A 14,384-nucleotide genomic window follows, 5' to 3' on the forward strand; every position below is an offset into this window, starting at 1 on the left:
AGATGAATTGCTGTCATATCGAAATGTACATCCATTTTCTTGTGGTCAAGAATTACACAGTAAAGTAGCTATCACTGTGTTGTGCTTCTGTGCTTGAAGCCATTGTGGACTGTTTCCAGCTGCATTCTTTCCCAGGCAGGTAACTTACCCTGCTTGCTGTTTCTATCTGCTGGAGAACAGCAAGGAAAGGTGTTATGTGTAAAGGGGAAATTCTTACTTTGAAAGCTCAAGTTATTTGTAGTTGTCTTTATTTTGCAGGAAAGTTCAGAATTTGAGATTTACATAAACGTCAGTTTTCAAGGAGAGTTCATTATATATCATCTGGCTACTTTTCAGGGGATTTTCTACTGCTCACTCAGTAGCAATTTCTGCAGCAGCAATGTATTTTATTTTCATTAGTAGTCTATATAAAGATGATGCTCCCTATGGTCCTGTGGTATTTCGCAGCTCTTTATCATCACAATTCACCTTGGGGGTGAGTTATTGTTGAATTCTTTTGCTTCATGAACTGTATTTAAAAGTTGATTGCTGGTAATTATAATTTCAGGAGCTTTATGCACTTGAGGAAAGATTGTAGGAGTTTGTTGATTGCACAAAGCAAATGATATTAGGTCCTTCTTTGCAAAACATTTCATGGGTTTGGGGCTGTAAACTTGGAAGTGAAAATGTTTGGAGGATAAATGATGCTGGCTTTTTAATAACTGTACTGATGCTTCTGCTCACAAAAAATCTGGTCTTGTTCCCATCGTTTATTTTCCTAGTATTATCGCATAACAATATAAAATATACTCGGATAAATAGAATTTATCGCTTAATACTGAAGCCAGAGAGTAAGTATATATATATATATATATATATATATATATATATATATATATAGAGAGAGAGAGAGAGAGAGAGAGAGAGAGAGAGAGAGAGAGAGAGAGAGAGAGAGAGAGAGAGAGAGAGAGAGAGAGAGAGAGAGAAATGAAATGAAATGAAATGTTATATTAACGTCTTCAAAAGGCCAAAGTGACCTATGAGACTAGAAAGTTACAATGTGGTGGATCTGATACAAAGTCAGAGTGACAAGATGACAAAATGACAAAATAAAATATTATGGAATCCTAGACTGTTGGGTGTGGACTAAGCAGCTAAAACAGCTCTGGGACCAGAAGATGGGCTGATCCCCCCCGTAATAGTATCTTTATTACTAAGGAGAAGTCTATACAAGCACTTGAACCGAACGTATTACCACGTTTTTCTAGAATAAGACTTGATGGTTCCCGGAAGCCTCAACTTCCTATTCCTAGGGCCGAACCCTATTCCAAGGAACTCCCTTTCCTTATTCCGAATCCTTGAGAATCAAGATTCTCTCCTTTGGATCTCACCTTCCAGATTGAGGGCATGGAGTCCGTGCAACTCTCTTCCGACTCGGTTTCCAGATCCTCTGTGCAGAATAACTCTGCTTTCCTGGACACGGAGTCCTTCCCTTGGGAATCTCAACTTCCGGATCACATCTCGAGAGTCTACCTCTCTTGAATCCATGGGTCTACTTCCCAAACTCCGGTACGAAACCCTTGGGCTGATCTTGATCTAGTTCTTCATAGCGCTTTTCTCCTGCAGAGGCTCATGCCTTCCTCTGCTCCTACTCCCTCGCGAAGAGGAAGTACACCTGTAAACAAATACTTAGTGATCATAACATGAAAAACATTACCGCTCGAAACGCAATTCGGTTCTCGAAAAGCAATTCCCCCGAAGAGTTCTCGTCACAGAGAAGCGTCTCTTCCAATCCTACACACAAAAGAGGTGTGCTCTTGGGTTCCTTCTCGCAAAACCGGCCCGGTCTATGACGTTTATGGGCTGAAAACAGAGAAAAACAGCAACTTGTCGCGATGGAAACTTTCTCTGTAGGCACTTCTTCGCGATGGAACTTGCGCACTAGGTCTTGGCGACATCTGGTACACTGGGGGCAGCCAAGGGCATCACCGGCGGCGACGACTCCATGGCTGAAATCTGCAGCAGCTTCCTTATTCCACTAGTGCTGGATTTCTCTTCTTTCTGCGCTGCAGCTCTGTGGCACACCCTTTGCGCTGGCTGCTGCCTGATTTTAAAAACATTACGTTGGCTGTTTTTGGCCAAAGGGGGGGCACCCAATTAAGGAGAGAGAGATCGTTTTTGCTCTTGCTAGAATAGAGGGAGAAAAGGGGTGTGGTTTTTGTTGCTTTTATTTGCAAGGTGCATGAAGAGGAGGCGCCCATTTTTGAGAGAAAAAATGTGCTTCTCCTTCATTAAGTGCCTACATTGAGTGTGTGTGTGTGTGTGTGTTAGTTGTAACAGACTTCGACACTCCAAGTCAAGAATCAATCACAACAGCACCAAATAATCACTTCAAAACAGTTCACAGTTCACAATAGATTTGCAATGGCCCGACGGAGTTCCATGCCTAGAGATATTGGCCCCAAAGACTGGCACCTCTTTCGGTATTTCTTTATGTATTAGTCAGTTCAAAGTACAAGAGAGTGGTTAGGGTTTCACTCTCAGACTCTGCGTCCAGATGCTCTGTAGAGTGTAAGCCCTCACCACTTATTTAAATGTTTACAAGGGATGCCAAAAGCAGAGCCCCAAAAGCTTCAGATCAAAAGCCTTAAAATAAAAGCAAAAGGTCTTCTCTCCCAAGCTCTCTCTTGAGTTGTAAAAATAAAGCAATCCAATTCTCTCTCTCTCTCTCTCTCTCTCTCTCTCTCTCTCTCTCTCTCCCCTGGCAATTGCGTAGAGAAAATAAAGCAACAGTGTTCTCTCTCTCTCTATTCTCCAATTTGCGTAGGAAAAAGCTGACACCAAACGCTGAAAAACCGCCGAACTTTACGGAAATTCTGCCACATCATCACCACGGAAAATCAGCTCTGCTGTCCTTTTAGGGTTAGGGTTAGATTTAAGGTTAGGGTTAGGGTTAGGGTTAGGGTTTTTGCTGTTTTTAGGGTATTTGGCAGGTTTTAGGGTTAGGGTTTCCAGAATCTGGGTTTTCAGCAGCAGTCAGGGTTCCCGCATGCTCTCGGGCAGACACGTCATCACTTTGTGACATACCCCCCTCTTGAAAGCATTGTAATCGCCCTCGATTACGCTTGCAAAACAGACAGAGGCCATAAACCGTCTTAGCAGACACTGACTGTTAGTACCTACGTACTAGGAACACACATCTAGCACATGTACCAATCGATAGTCACATCATAGGACATCACAGGACATCACTAGACATCACATGACATTCAACATTCATTCGGATCTTAGACCATGATTTATCGGCAATGTAGCTAGCAATCGCATCTAGATCCAATTGGGACCTCATTGATGTCCGATTGACTAACCCCTATTGCAATCATGTCTATTCGAGATCAATCAGACCAAAACGCTGCAGTCATTTCGTCTATTAGTTCCTGCTCTTAAAAGAAGTCAAGAACAAATCAATATCATAATCAGGAATTCCATTTCATAAAGTCATACAACAGAATACTGTCAGCTTTCAGTATCCCTGAAGCTCAAAGAGACATCAGTGACTCTAGTATCTAAATCAAGGCATCTGCTGACAAAGGAGCGGAGTGACTCCCCTCTTGTGCATCCCACTGCACTAGATCTCCGGCCAAGCTGAATTCTGGGTTCCGTTTGGAGTAGACTATGCTAAACCAAAAGCATCGAGGTAAAGTTTCACAATCTGAGGAGTATCTGCGAGGTCCTTCTCCTCCATCCACTTCGCATCCAATGCAGGATAGTTCTTGAACTTGACCAAGAACCGCCTTCGGACTTTACCTTTATTCTTCGTATCCTTATGTGCCAAAATCTGTTCAGGAACAAGGATCTCCTGGTTTTCTTCCACTTCGGGTTGATCATCAGGCTCCCCATCATCAGGCACATCACCTTTAAAAGGTTTCAAGAGACTCACATGAAATGCATTGTGAATCCTACAAGTATCTGGTAGTTTCAGTCAGAAGGAGACATCATTTATCTTTTTAGTGATTTGGAAAGGGCCGTAGTATCGCATACTAAGCTTTGGAAAAAGCCTCTCCTTTACCTTTTTCTTTCTCAGGCGTGCCTTTTCAAAACGTAAGAGCACCCAATCATCCTCCTTCAATTTCAAGTCGCGACGATGGCGATCCGCTGCCTTTTTTTGTCGTTCTTGAGACTTTTGCAAAGTCTCGTGAACCTTGGCAAAAGCCGTATCTAAGTCTCGCGTATATTCATCCGCTTCAAAAATCTTATCCTTTGTGCTTAGGAAGGGTGGAACCTTCGCAGCACCTTCAACAATCTCAAATGGCGCCTTCCCCATCGAAGAGTGTATCGTGTTATTGTAGGCAAATTCCACCAAAGGTAGGTACTTTTCCCATTGAGTCTTCTGATCCGAGATATAAGACTTCAATAAATCTAAAACCACTGAATTTGCAATCTCAGATTTCTCGTTAGTCTGTGGATGGAACGATGATAAGAACTGCAACCGCGTGCCAATGTTCTCCCAAATTGCCTTCCAAAACAAACTTGTAAATCTGGGGTCCCTGTCGGAGACAATCGTCTCAGGCATGCCATGTAATCTGAAGATCTGGGCCACAAACAGTCTCGCTAAGTGATCCGGCTTGACTATTTTCTTCACTGGAATGACGTGAGCCTGTTTTCTAAATCTGTCAATAACAGTCCAGTTACCATCGTGACCACTCTGTGTTCTTGGGAGATCAAAAATGTAATCCATTGCAATACTTTGCCAGGGGCGGGTGGGTATGGGTAAAGGCTGTAACAATCCCTATGCTTTATGCCGTCAAACTTGACCTTCTGGCATACTAAGCAACTGCGCACAAACTCTTCCACATCCTTTTTGAGTCTGGCCCAAAAGAAGTATCTCTCTACCCCTTTCATGGTGGTAGCAATGCCGCGGTGACCCATAAAAGGTGAACAATGACATTCAGTCATAACCTTTTCCCTCAATGGCTGTGTAACGCACAACATGGTTTTTCTCATCAAGTAGCCTTCCCGAATGGAGTATCCTGCTACTGTCTCCCCATCCCGTATCCGTGTAAAAACATCTGCAAAATCTGTATCTGTGGCATACTGGTCGACCATATCCTCGAAGCTCCTATGATGTATCGCGGAAATAGCCAAAACCAACGGCTTCCAAGACAAAGCATCTGCCACCACATTCTTCTGTCCCTGCACATGGACAATCTGGAAGTGAAACTGTGACAAGATGTTCGCCCACCGCATCTGCTTTTCGGAAAGCTGCTTCTGTGACAAGAAGTAGCGCAAACTCTGATGGTCTGTAAAGACAGTAAAATCCGCTCCGAGTAGGTAATGCCGCCACTGAGACAATGTGTCCCAAAAAGTGTATCTCTGGTAGGAAAAATTCACTTTTCTTTGCATTAATCACTAACTTGTGATCTCGTAATGCTTGAAAGACCTGAAGCAAATGATCTCTGTGTTTTGCCTCACTCTTAGAGAAAACAATGATATCGTCAAAGAAAGTGTCAACAAATAGCCCGTGCTCTCGAAAAATCCTGTCCATCATCCGGTTAAATGTCGCAGGAACATTGGTTAAGCCAAAAGGCATCACCAAAAACTCAAATAACCCAAAAGTCGTCCGAAAAGCTGTCTTGTAGACGTCTCTCGGCGCGATCCTGATCTGATGATGTCCACTCTTCAGATCAATCCTACTAAAGCACGAGGATCGCTGTAATCTATCGAGTATATCATCAATCCTAGGAATCGGAAATCTGTTCTTGATGGTGATTGTGTTGAGAGCTCTATAATCGATGCACATTCTCCAAGATCCGTCTTTCTCGAAAACCAACAACCCTAGAGAGCAATACGGTGAAGTACTAGGTTGGACAAGACCCTTTTCCAAGAGGTCTTTCACTTGGTTCATAATCTCTTCATTCTGTGCTCGGCTCACACGGTAAGGTGGCCGGTTCGGTGGTGCTCTTCCAGGTATCAGATCAATGGTATGATCTTCAGGACGAGCAGGTGGTACCAGGGAATCCCTAAGAGGACATCACAACCTTCCAAAGGCATTATGAAAAAGTCCTCATGCCCCAAATACCCCTGACAATGCAACCGAAGTTTGCCAATGACAGGTGTAATGGCTACATCCCTGTCGGGTGCCGCTAGAACTGCCTCCGCAAGTGGTCCCATCCGATCGGGAGTGATCTGGAGCCGCGCCGCCAATTGTGGTGAAATGAAGTTGGCCTTGGCTTCTCCATCAAAGAAGATCAGGGCCTCTTGGTCTTTCACTTTGCCCCAAGCTCGGCAAAGTTTTGTACTCTCGTCCATGGTGTTGGGATCGATACCCATACAATTTGGAACCAATCCTGTTTTCATCTTGCCTTTTTTGCCACGTTCCTCAGCTGCTCTCGAACTCTCAGGCCTGTCGTCGTCCTTATCATTTTGTTCTTTCTGTGCCTTTTTAGGGCACTTTGCGGAGATATGTCCATGTTCCCCGCATCCAAAGCACTTCCCCTCTCTTATGAAGCGAGCTCTCTCCTGAGGAGTAAGCTTGGGTCGTGCATCCTTCTTCTCTGGGTTGCTCTTTCTCTTTCTACTTTCATTCCCAGAAGTTTGTTCGGCTCGTTGTGTCATGACCTCATCGGTGGGGTAGGTCAGATTGCCAGAGTGAATGGCAAAGCCTCGCTTCGCATGACTCATCAACTCCTGAATAGAAGCTGACTTCTGTTCCAAGCAGTGATCTCGGATCTTTGTAGGTAGACCCAAGGTGAACCGCTCAATCTGCTCTCTGAACGAGATCTTCTTGAATGAAGAGGCGGGTAGAAAAGAGCTCCAAAATCTCTCACGGTAAGCATCCACTGTATCTCTCTTGGTCATCTAAAGATGGTTCCAAGCAGCTCGTATATCGCGTGCATACTCTTGCGTCAACCAAGAAGAAATAAAAAGCTTCTTAAATTTCAGCCTTTTTTTTTCGACACACCATAGGGCCCACAGGGCTCCAGATGTGTTTATCCCTTCCAAATATTAGCCATGTTACATGGTCGGGCAAGGGCCGCGTACCATCGGGCAAGAGCCATTTAATTGGCGCAGTCTTGTTTAAAAGAAGCGTGGACCACCAAGTTCGAGCATTCCCCTTAAAATAAGAGGCAGCTCTCCGAATCTTGGAGTGCTCTGAGTAGCGTCCTCCCACGAAAGCGATGTCAAACTGTATGAAAGACAGCCTTCGAAGCATCTTTGTATCCTGAAAAAGTGTCAAGTTTGATCGATTGTCCACCTTCCTTAAATTCTCGGACTTTCTTGCTTTTATCTTCCAAAAAATCATACTGGTTGGCTTTATAAAAATTCTTCTTTTTCGCATAAAATTTTCCGTCATTAGAGTCTGAACTATCCGTAGACGAGTCCTCTATAGAACTGTCACTCACTGGGAGAGATTTAGACTTCTTTGCCTTTTTCTTGCCCTTTTCGAAGCGTTGTTTCTTGCTTCGCTTTTTGCCTTTTCTGTCTTCTTCGCTCGAATCTGAAGAGCTAGAAGAAATGTCAGAAGAAGAAGAACTAGGTATTTCTTCAAATCGAACACGCTTCTTCTGTTTCTTTGCTTTGTCAAATGTCGACTGACGACCCAAATAACCCAGGAAGTCGGTGCCTTTCTTCTGCTTTTTGCCATGCTTTTTACCTTTGTTCTGCGCGTCAAAAAGCTGAGCAATCCGTGCATCAACCACCTCTTCTAATTCCTTCTCTGAATATTGCTTGTGATCAGAAGGTTTCTTGAGAGCGGGTTTTGGGGATGGTGTTGTGGTTTTTTGCCACTGCGCATGCACTTCCTAAAAAGAAGTCTCGCTCATATATTTTGCCAATTTCGGGTCCTTCACAAAATTGAGCATCATCTTTGTTGCATCGCGATCAATTGACGACGCGTCATCTCTCTTTGCTCCGCCTGAGTAGACCGAGGCGGGCCATACTCTCTGTCTGAATCTTCGTTGTGATCCCTGTCCGCATCTCCAGATGTAGAGGGAGTCGACTGATCCTTGCGTGAAGCCATAGGTACCGCGGAAAAAAAAATTGGGGATCGGATTTCCTGTAGAAGAGAAATCATCCGTGCTCTGATACCTCTGTAAACAGACTTGGACACGCCAAGTCAAGAATCAATCGCGACAGCACCAAACAACCACTTCAAAACAATTCACAGATCACAATAGATTTGCACTGGCCCGGCGGAGTTCCGTGCCTAGAGATATTGGCCCCAAAGATTGGTGCCTCTTTCGGTATTTCTTTATGTATTAAATCAATGTCAAAGTACAAAGAGCGGTTATGGTTTCACTCTCAGACTCTGCGTCCAGATGCTCTGAGAAGTGAGCCCTAAACCGTGCATATAAAGATTACAAGGGATGCCCAAAAGCAGAGCCCCAAAAGCTTAAAATCAAAAGCAGTTTTTCTCTCTCTCTCCATGAGAGCAAAATAAAGCAATTCCACTCACTCTCTCTCTCTCTCTCTCTCTCTCTCTCTCCAAATCTTTTGCGTGGCCAAAAGTTGCAAAAGTAACGTTGCTAGTTCTTTTTTTCAGCCTCCGCAAAATCCAGGATCTTCCGTACACTGCTGCCACGTGGCACTGGTGCCAGAAATTAGGGTTTTCAGCCACTTAGGGTTTCAGCCAGCGGTTAGGGTTAGGGTTTCCAGAAATTAGGGTTTCTGGCAGAAATTAGGGTTTGCAGGATTTTTAGGGTTTTTGGCAGAAATTAGGGTTTCTGCTGCCGGTAGCCACGTCACCACTTTGTGACAAGAACCCACAAGAACCCAAACTTCAATGGACGGTCATCACTCAAAGCGGAATGGATACTACGCTTGGAAATGATGAGCATAAGAGAGGCGAAGAAGAATTTTCCCCACCAAGAGGTTTTTCCGACCCTCTCCCTTCCCCATCTACGCAAATGATTGCACTAACTCCTATGGAGCCTTTCGACATGATGATGATGATGGACAGGAAGTTAGAACGCGAAGCAAGAAGAGCAGAAAGAATGGTAGAATTTGATCGTGAATGTGCAGAAAGAAAAGCAGAAATGGATCGCGAGAACAAAACAAGAAAAGCCATGAACGACCAACACATGAAAGAGATGTTGCAAGATGTTGCGACTCTTTTCTCAAGTGCAGGCACAGATGCAAGAGATTTGGGAAAAGGAGACTCTCTTAGTCTCTTCTTTTCCAAAGCATGATGAATTGCATGATAATGATGAGCATGATGATTTGGATGATAAGGACAAGCATGATGATCAAGATGTGATTTCTCACAAGCATGATGATTTGCATGAAGATGATGTGATTGTTCACAAGGATGATGTGTTAGTTGATACTGTTTCTAGTGAAGCTAACCTCCTTGCAGATTCGATCAATCACAAAGAACCGATCTTGGCTCTCGAGTCAAGGTCCAAAGAACCCCCTCAGGAAGAACCGATCTTGGCTCTCGAGCCTAGGTCCCAAGAACCCCCTCAGGAAGAATCGATCTTGGCTCTCGAGCCTAAGTCAAAGAATCCTCATAGGAAGTATTATGTGTTCGAGTGATTAGTCAGCACGCATTGTTCGAGTGTTTCATTCGTGATCGTTTCTTGTATTTTAGCCAGTGTCTTTATGTGATCCCTTTTCCTAGGCATGCCATATTGTACGTTGAGCACGGATGTATTCGGATTTCTCATGAAAAGCTGAGAAGTATGCATTCAAGGAAGTCACATTCCATGTCTCTTCCTTGGCATGACACAGTATCAAAAAGAGCACAAGAAAGATTGAGCATTAAGCTTGGGCATGTCCATTGTGATTTGCCACAATTGATTGATTTAGATCAGAAAGACAAGATTCGACCCCATTGTTTGCATGTGTTTGATGAACGGTTTGGCACTCCATCTCTATGTTCATCTACAGTGCATGCACAGGCTTTACAGAAGAATAGTATTTTTCCAGTCACTTTACATGGAATGTGTATGTTCATGTTTTTGTGTTGGAAGTGGTTTCAGGAATTTTCAGCCTCGGAGATTCTTAAAGAAGGTAGACGCATGACTATGGACGAAGTTGAAGCATCGAAGGAGCCACAGAAGACTTTGTGTCGCTTTCGGCGCGGCCCAAAGAAGCAAGCTTTGCAAACCTTTATGAAGTTCAAGTATCGCACGAACCACACCTCAGACTGGGCCGGCGAAGAGTCCTTTTGAGGATTCCGGATGTTATTGGCGATCTTCCTCGACGCCATACAGTTCGGTACCAGTACCTCACTTTGAAAAGGAGGGGATGTCACGTGACACATCCAACCCTATGTGTCGGTGGACAAGCTACAGCATGACCAGGGTTCAGTTCTCTCAAGTCAGTCTAGAATAGGAAGTGATCTGGCACTTTTGTGAGTCTGTTCGCAGACCGTGCATGACCAATCACTTAGATTAGATGCATATCTTGCGGTTGCACACAGCATGATCATCAGCATGATCATCAGCATTCCCATCAGAATTCATCAGAATCCATCAAGGGAATTTTCTAGTGTATTAAACCTATTTTCCCTATTTTTGACATTTTTCACTTATTTATTAAGTGACTTTTGTTGGGAACTAGGTAGGATATATAAGCAAACCTAAGGCTAGCACTTTCTGGCAGAAGAAGAAGGAGAGCATCAGGCACTCAGGTGCAACAGGCCTCTGGAGACACTTCTCAGCAAGACGACCCCCCCACCAACCTTGCATTTTTACACCTAGCTTGGCCAGTAACAAGCCAGTGTTTTTGGATCCTTAAACCAGCGTTTTCAGCAGTACTTCCACCAGCCTATGCTGCGTTTTTAGGACAGTTCCATCAGCATTTTGAAGCCATCAACTCCAGCATTTATCAGCAGCGATTCCAGCCCCTGCTTGCTAGCGTTTTCAAGACAGATGGTAGCGTTTTTGACAATAGCAAGACAGCGTTTCATGCAAGCAAATTCAGCAGTGTGAAGACCTGCAAAATCAGCGTTTTATAACAGCAGTGCAGCGTTTTCATAGCGACAAGTTCAGCAGAGACGTGACAGCAGTACAACAGCGTTTGAAGGCGGCAGGATCTAGCCGTAATCAGCATCGAAGCACCCGGTTTTCAGCCATAGTCTCGTCCTCGTCGTCCACACCGTCGACCTCGACATAGTCATTAGATTTGCATCAGCCATTGTCCCAGATTGTGCAATCAATTGCATAGACCACTCTCGTGGTCGAGAGTGGGGCCCTTGGAGGAGGGTTTACAACGTCTCTGGTGTCGTATCTCTTCTCTCTCTATCTCTCAGTCTCATGCACTTCCACGCACAGTGTCCATTCACTTTGTTTGTGTCCATTGCACTCTCATTAAGAACGGAAGGCTCTCCCTTCTGTAAGAAAAAAAGGAACCTTGAGCACAGTTCGGAGCACTCATCTTCAGCAAAGTTCAACATTCATTCCGTTGCACGTTACACCGTTGCTCGAGTGCAGAAGAGAATGTTTGTCAATTGTTGTGGGATTGTTGCATTACTAAAGATTTCCTTTGCCGCGTATTGACGTGTATGCGGCTCCGTTTTCCATAAACGGTTCTAGGCATTTGGCATTTTCTCACCGACATTGCAGCGCTTCGCGGTCTTTTTCATGTGGGTCAAATTTGGGGCTTACTGAACCCTATGGCGTCAACGTAACGGCTATATGTTCCATCATAGTCATGCAGAGGCCTTCTCGTTCTTTAGGCTTTCTCTTAGGCAATCTTTACAGTTCGCCTTGGAAGCTGGTGATATCTCCGTAGAGATACATCAGCTTTCCTATGAATGCTTTTAGCCATATTGTACAGCCGAACACTTCTGTGTTCCTTCCCTTGTATATGATCTTTTCGGTGAGAACAGATTACACTAGCCCCAGAGCGGAGTTTTCCTCACTTGGAGGTTTCCCACCAGTAAATTAATCAAACCAGTAAAAGTGTGTGTGGGGTGTGGGTTTGTTTGTTTCATTTTCATCATTCTCTTGAGACTTGCTTTGGGGTGTGGTTGTGTGTGTGTGTGTTGGGGGGGGGGGGGGGTGAGGTTTGTCTTTAGAGTTTGTTTGTTTTTCGCTTGTATGTTTTTTTTTTGGTTATGGATTTCTTGGGTTGTTCTTCTCTTGTTTCTTGGTTTGTTGTTTTGGGTTGCTGGGCTGTTGGCTTGCTGCTCCACTCTCTCTTCCGGGTTTCTAAAGTGAACTTTCACATGGTTGTCATCAGAGCCTCCTTCACTGTCTTCTTGGAGTTCCCTTCCCACTTAAGTTATCAGGAGCCACCTTCAGCAAGTGGACTGGTCTCTATGCTGGCTGACAGCTCCTTTTGTCTTGCTCCATTGCAGCGCTTTGCTACTCCTCTTGTGGCCTCCTCCTATAGTTTCTTGGTGATATCAGCTGTTTCTTATCCATCATCTTCGTCATCGATTGCTCCCTCCCTCCTGTTTATCGATTGCCTTTTGCTATCAGATGATCCCAGTCTGCGGGCATATGCCTTATCAAACTCTTACCATTACACATGTTCCTTATCCTTCTTACCACTGGTGGCTTTGGGTGGTTCAAGTTTTTGATATACAGTTGCAGAGTGTGCTTTTGGTGGAAGTGCCCATCCTCTCTCCACTTAGCTTGCCAGGGAAATTTTTACCGTCTTCAGGACAGTTTTTTTAAACCTTGGCTTTCAGTTTCTACAGTTTTCCATGTAACTAGTTGTATCCAGTTTCTACAGTTTCCAGTTTGTTGCCTTCGGGCCTGCTTTGTAAACAGTGATGTACTGGCCTCAGAATCGACAACATTTAGAAATTAGTCACTTTCTTTGTGAGAGAGAGAGAGAGAGAGAGAGAGAGAGAGAGAGAGAGACGGCTGAGTGGTTAATACTTGTGTGCAGATGTCTGTTGGCTATTTCATATCTGACTTGGGCATGATCGTATGGTTCTATCCGGCATTGGGGGGAAAAGAATATGTAAGTTGCAACATTCAGAACGGGTAGTGTCCAGTGAAGAGCTACTGGGTTGTCAACCATTTTTTCCCCTTTTCTACTTGAACAGATAGTGCACCACGGGTTGTCAATGGTTTCTTTAGCACTGCCCGTCTATAGTGGAGAGGGTAGCTTTTATGTCTACATGATGCTCCTTTCAGAGTCAACCACTCCGTTTGTCAACTTGAGATGGTATGAGCTATTGCAAGAGAGCAGCTAGATATGCAATTAGCTGTCTTTTTTTGTTCATGAAGTTCTCATTGGAAAATGCAGGTATCTAAGCATTGCAGGATTGAAGAACTCAAGGGTCTATGTTATAAACGGAGTTTTATTGTTCCTAGGATGGATGGTCTCTCTCTCTCTCTCTCTCTCTCTCTCTCTCTCTCTCTCTCTCTCTCAAGTAGTTGATACTAATTCTGATACTAATTGCAGTATGTTTTGTAGGTTGCAAGGATACTTTTGTTTGTCTTCTTTTTCATCCATCTCTATAATCATTATGATCAGGTGAATTTTCGAGATGTAAATTATAATCCTTCACATTTTCATCAAATCCTCTGACTGATATATTCTGCTATGACAGGTTCAGAGAATGAGTGCACCTGCTTATTACTGCTTGCTTGTTGTACCCCCATGTTTTGCTATTTTAAACCTTGCTTGGTTTATCAAGGTTATAAGAGGTTTGTTGAAAACATTCTTCAAGAAAGTTTGAGTGCTTAAGCTCCCCATCATCATATAGAAGGGGCGTGTATGTACCATGAAATCCTCGTATGCCAAGTATATATTCAAACTCTTGCCCCATTATCTCTATTCTTTAATTGTTTGTCAGAACTCGAATGATGACACAAATAGCATATACAGATGAAGGCATCCTATCCATGCCTCTGTTCATTAGATAAACTGTTAAGAGATGAATCGATAACTTTTAGATTGATTGCAATTTCATAATGTCTGGAAAGCGGTACACCGCCTGTCCCTTCCCCAATTCCTTCCTTTTCGCAACTCTTTGAGAGGGTTGTTCCATAGCTGTATATTTGTTGACACTCCCTTTCGCTCCCTTTCAGCAAAAGGGAGGGTAAATGTTAGGGAATTTCAGCCCGTGTACAACGGAGCACCCTTCCAATTTTAAGAAGGTATGTTTTATTTCTCTCCTCTTTAATCTATAGTCTCTTCTTTGTTTCCTTCTCTCTCGCCCACTTTCTCTCTCTTTCTTGAGTCGAAGTAAAAGGCAATGCCAACATCGTCTCCAGACGCCTTGTTCCTTTTTCTTGTCATCCTTGGATGTAGGTAGGTATTATGTTTGGTTCCATCAAAGGAGCTTTGTAGTAGCATCCTGGATGGCTCCCATAGACAGTTCTATTTTCAAATTTTCAGGGATTTTTGCTTACCTTTGTTGTACAGCGCTTTGGGATTGTTGGCAACGGTTATCAAACTGGTGTGTCAATGGTCATTAACGCATCAAAAATTGCTTTATG

General features: G+C 43.8%; 1 protein-coding gene across 4 annotated transcripts in view; it reads left to right on the forward strand.

Moving 5' to 3' along the window:
* LOC147424235 (uncharacterized) overlaps positions 1 to 13,857 on the forward strand; it is an 80,274-nt gene extending 66,417 nt beyond the window's left edge. For 2 of the 4 annotated variants that reach the window (XM_086501622.1, XM_086501623.1), the window contains exons 5-11: positions 100 to 139; positions 337 to 475; positions 12,823 to 12,897; positions 12,983 to 13,104; positions 13,186 to 13,261; positions 13,357 to 13,416; positions 13,493 to 13,857. In XM_086501622.1, coding sequence (XP_086357748.1) covers positions 100 to 139; positions 337 to 475; positions 12,823 to 12,897; positions 12,983 to 13,104; positions 13,186 to 13,261; positions 13,357 to 13,416; positions 13,493 to 13,621 — 641 coding nt within the window. In that variant the 3' untranslated portion in view covers positions 13,622 to 13,857. The remainder of the gene's footprint in view (positions 1 to 99; positions 140 to 336; positions 476 to 12,822; positions 12,898 to 12,982; positions 13,105 to 13,185; positions 13,262 to 13,356; positions 13,417 to 13,492) is intronic. The other 2 variants (XM_086501621.1, XM_086501620.1) reach the window with 2 other exon arrangements.
* The last annotated feature ends 527 nt before the right edge of the window (positions 13,858 to 14,384 follow it).

The sequence above is a fragment of the Adiantum capillus-veneris genome, chromosome 26 (assembly GCF_014529385.1).
Source record: "Adiantum capillus-veneris isolate H3 chromosome 26, ASM1452938v2, whole genome shotgun sequence".
Taxonomy (NCBI): domain Eukaryota; kingdom Viridiplantae; phylum Streptophyta; class Polypodiopsida; order Polypodiales; family Pteridaceae; genus Adiantum; species Adiantum capillus-veneris.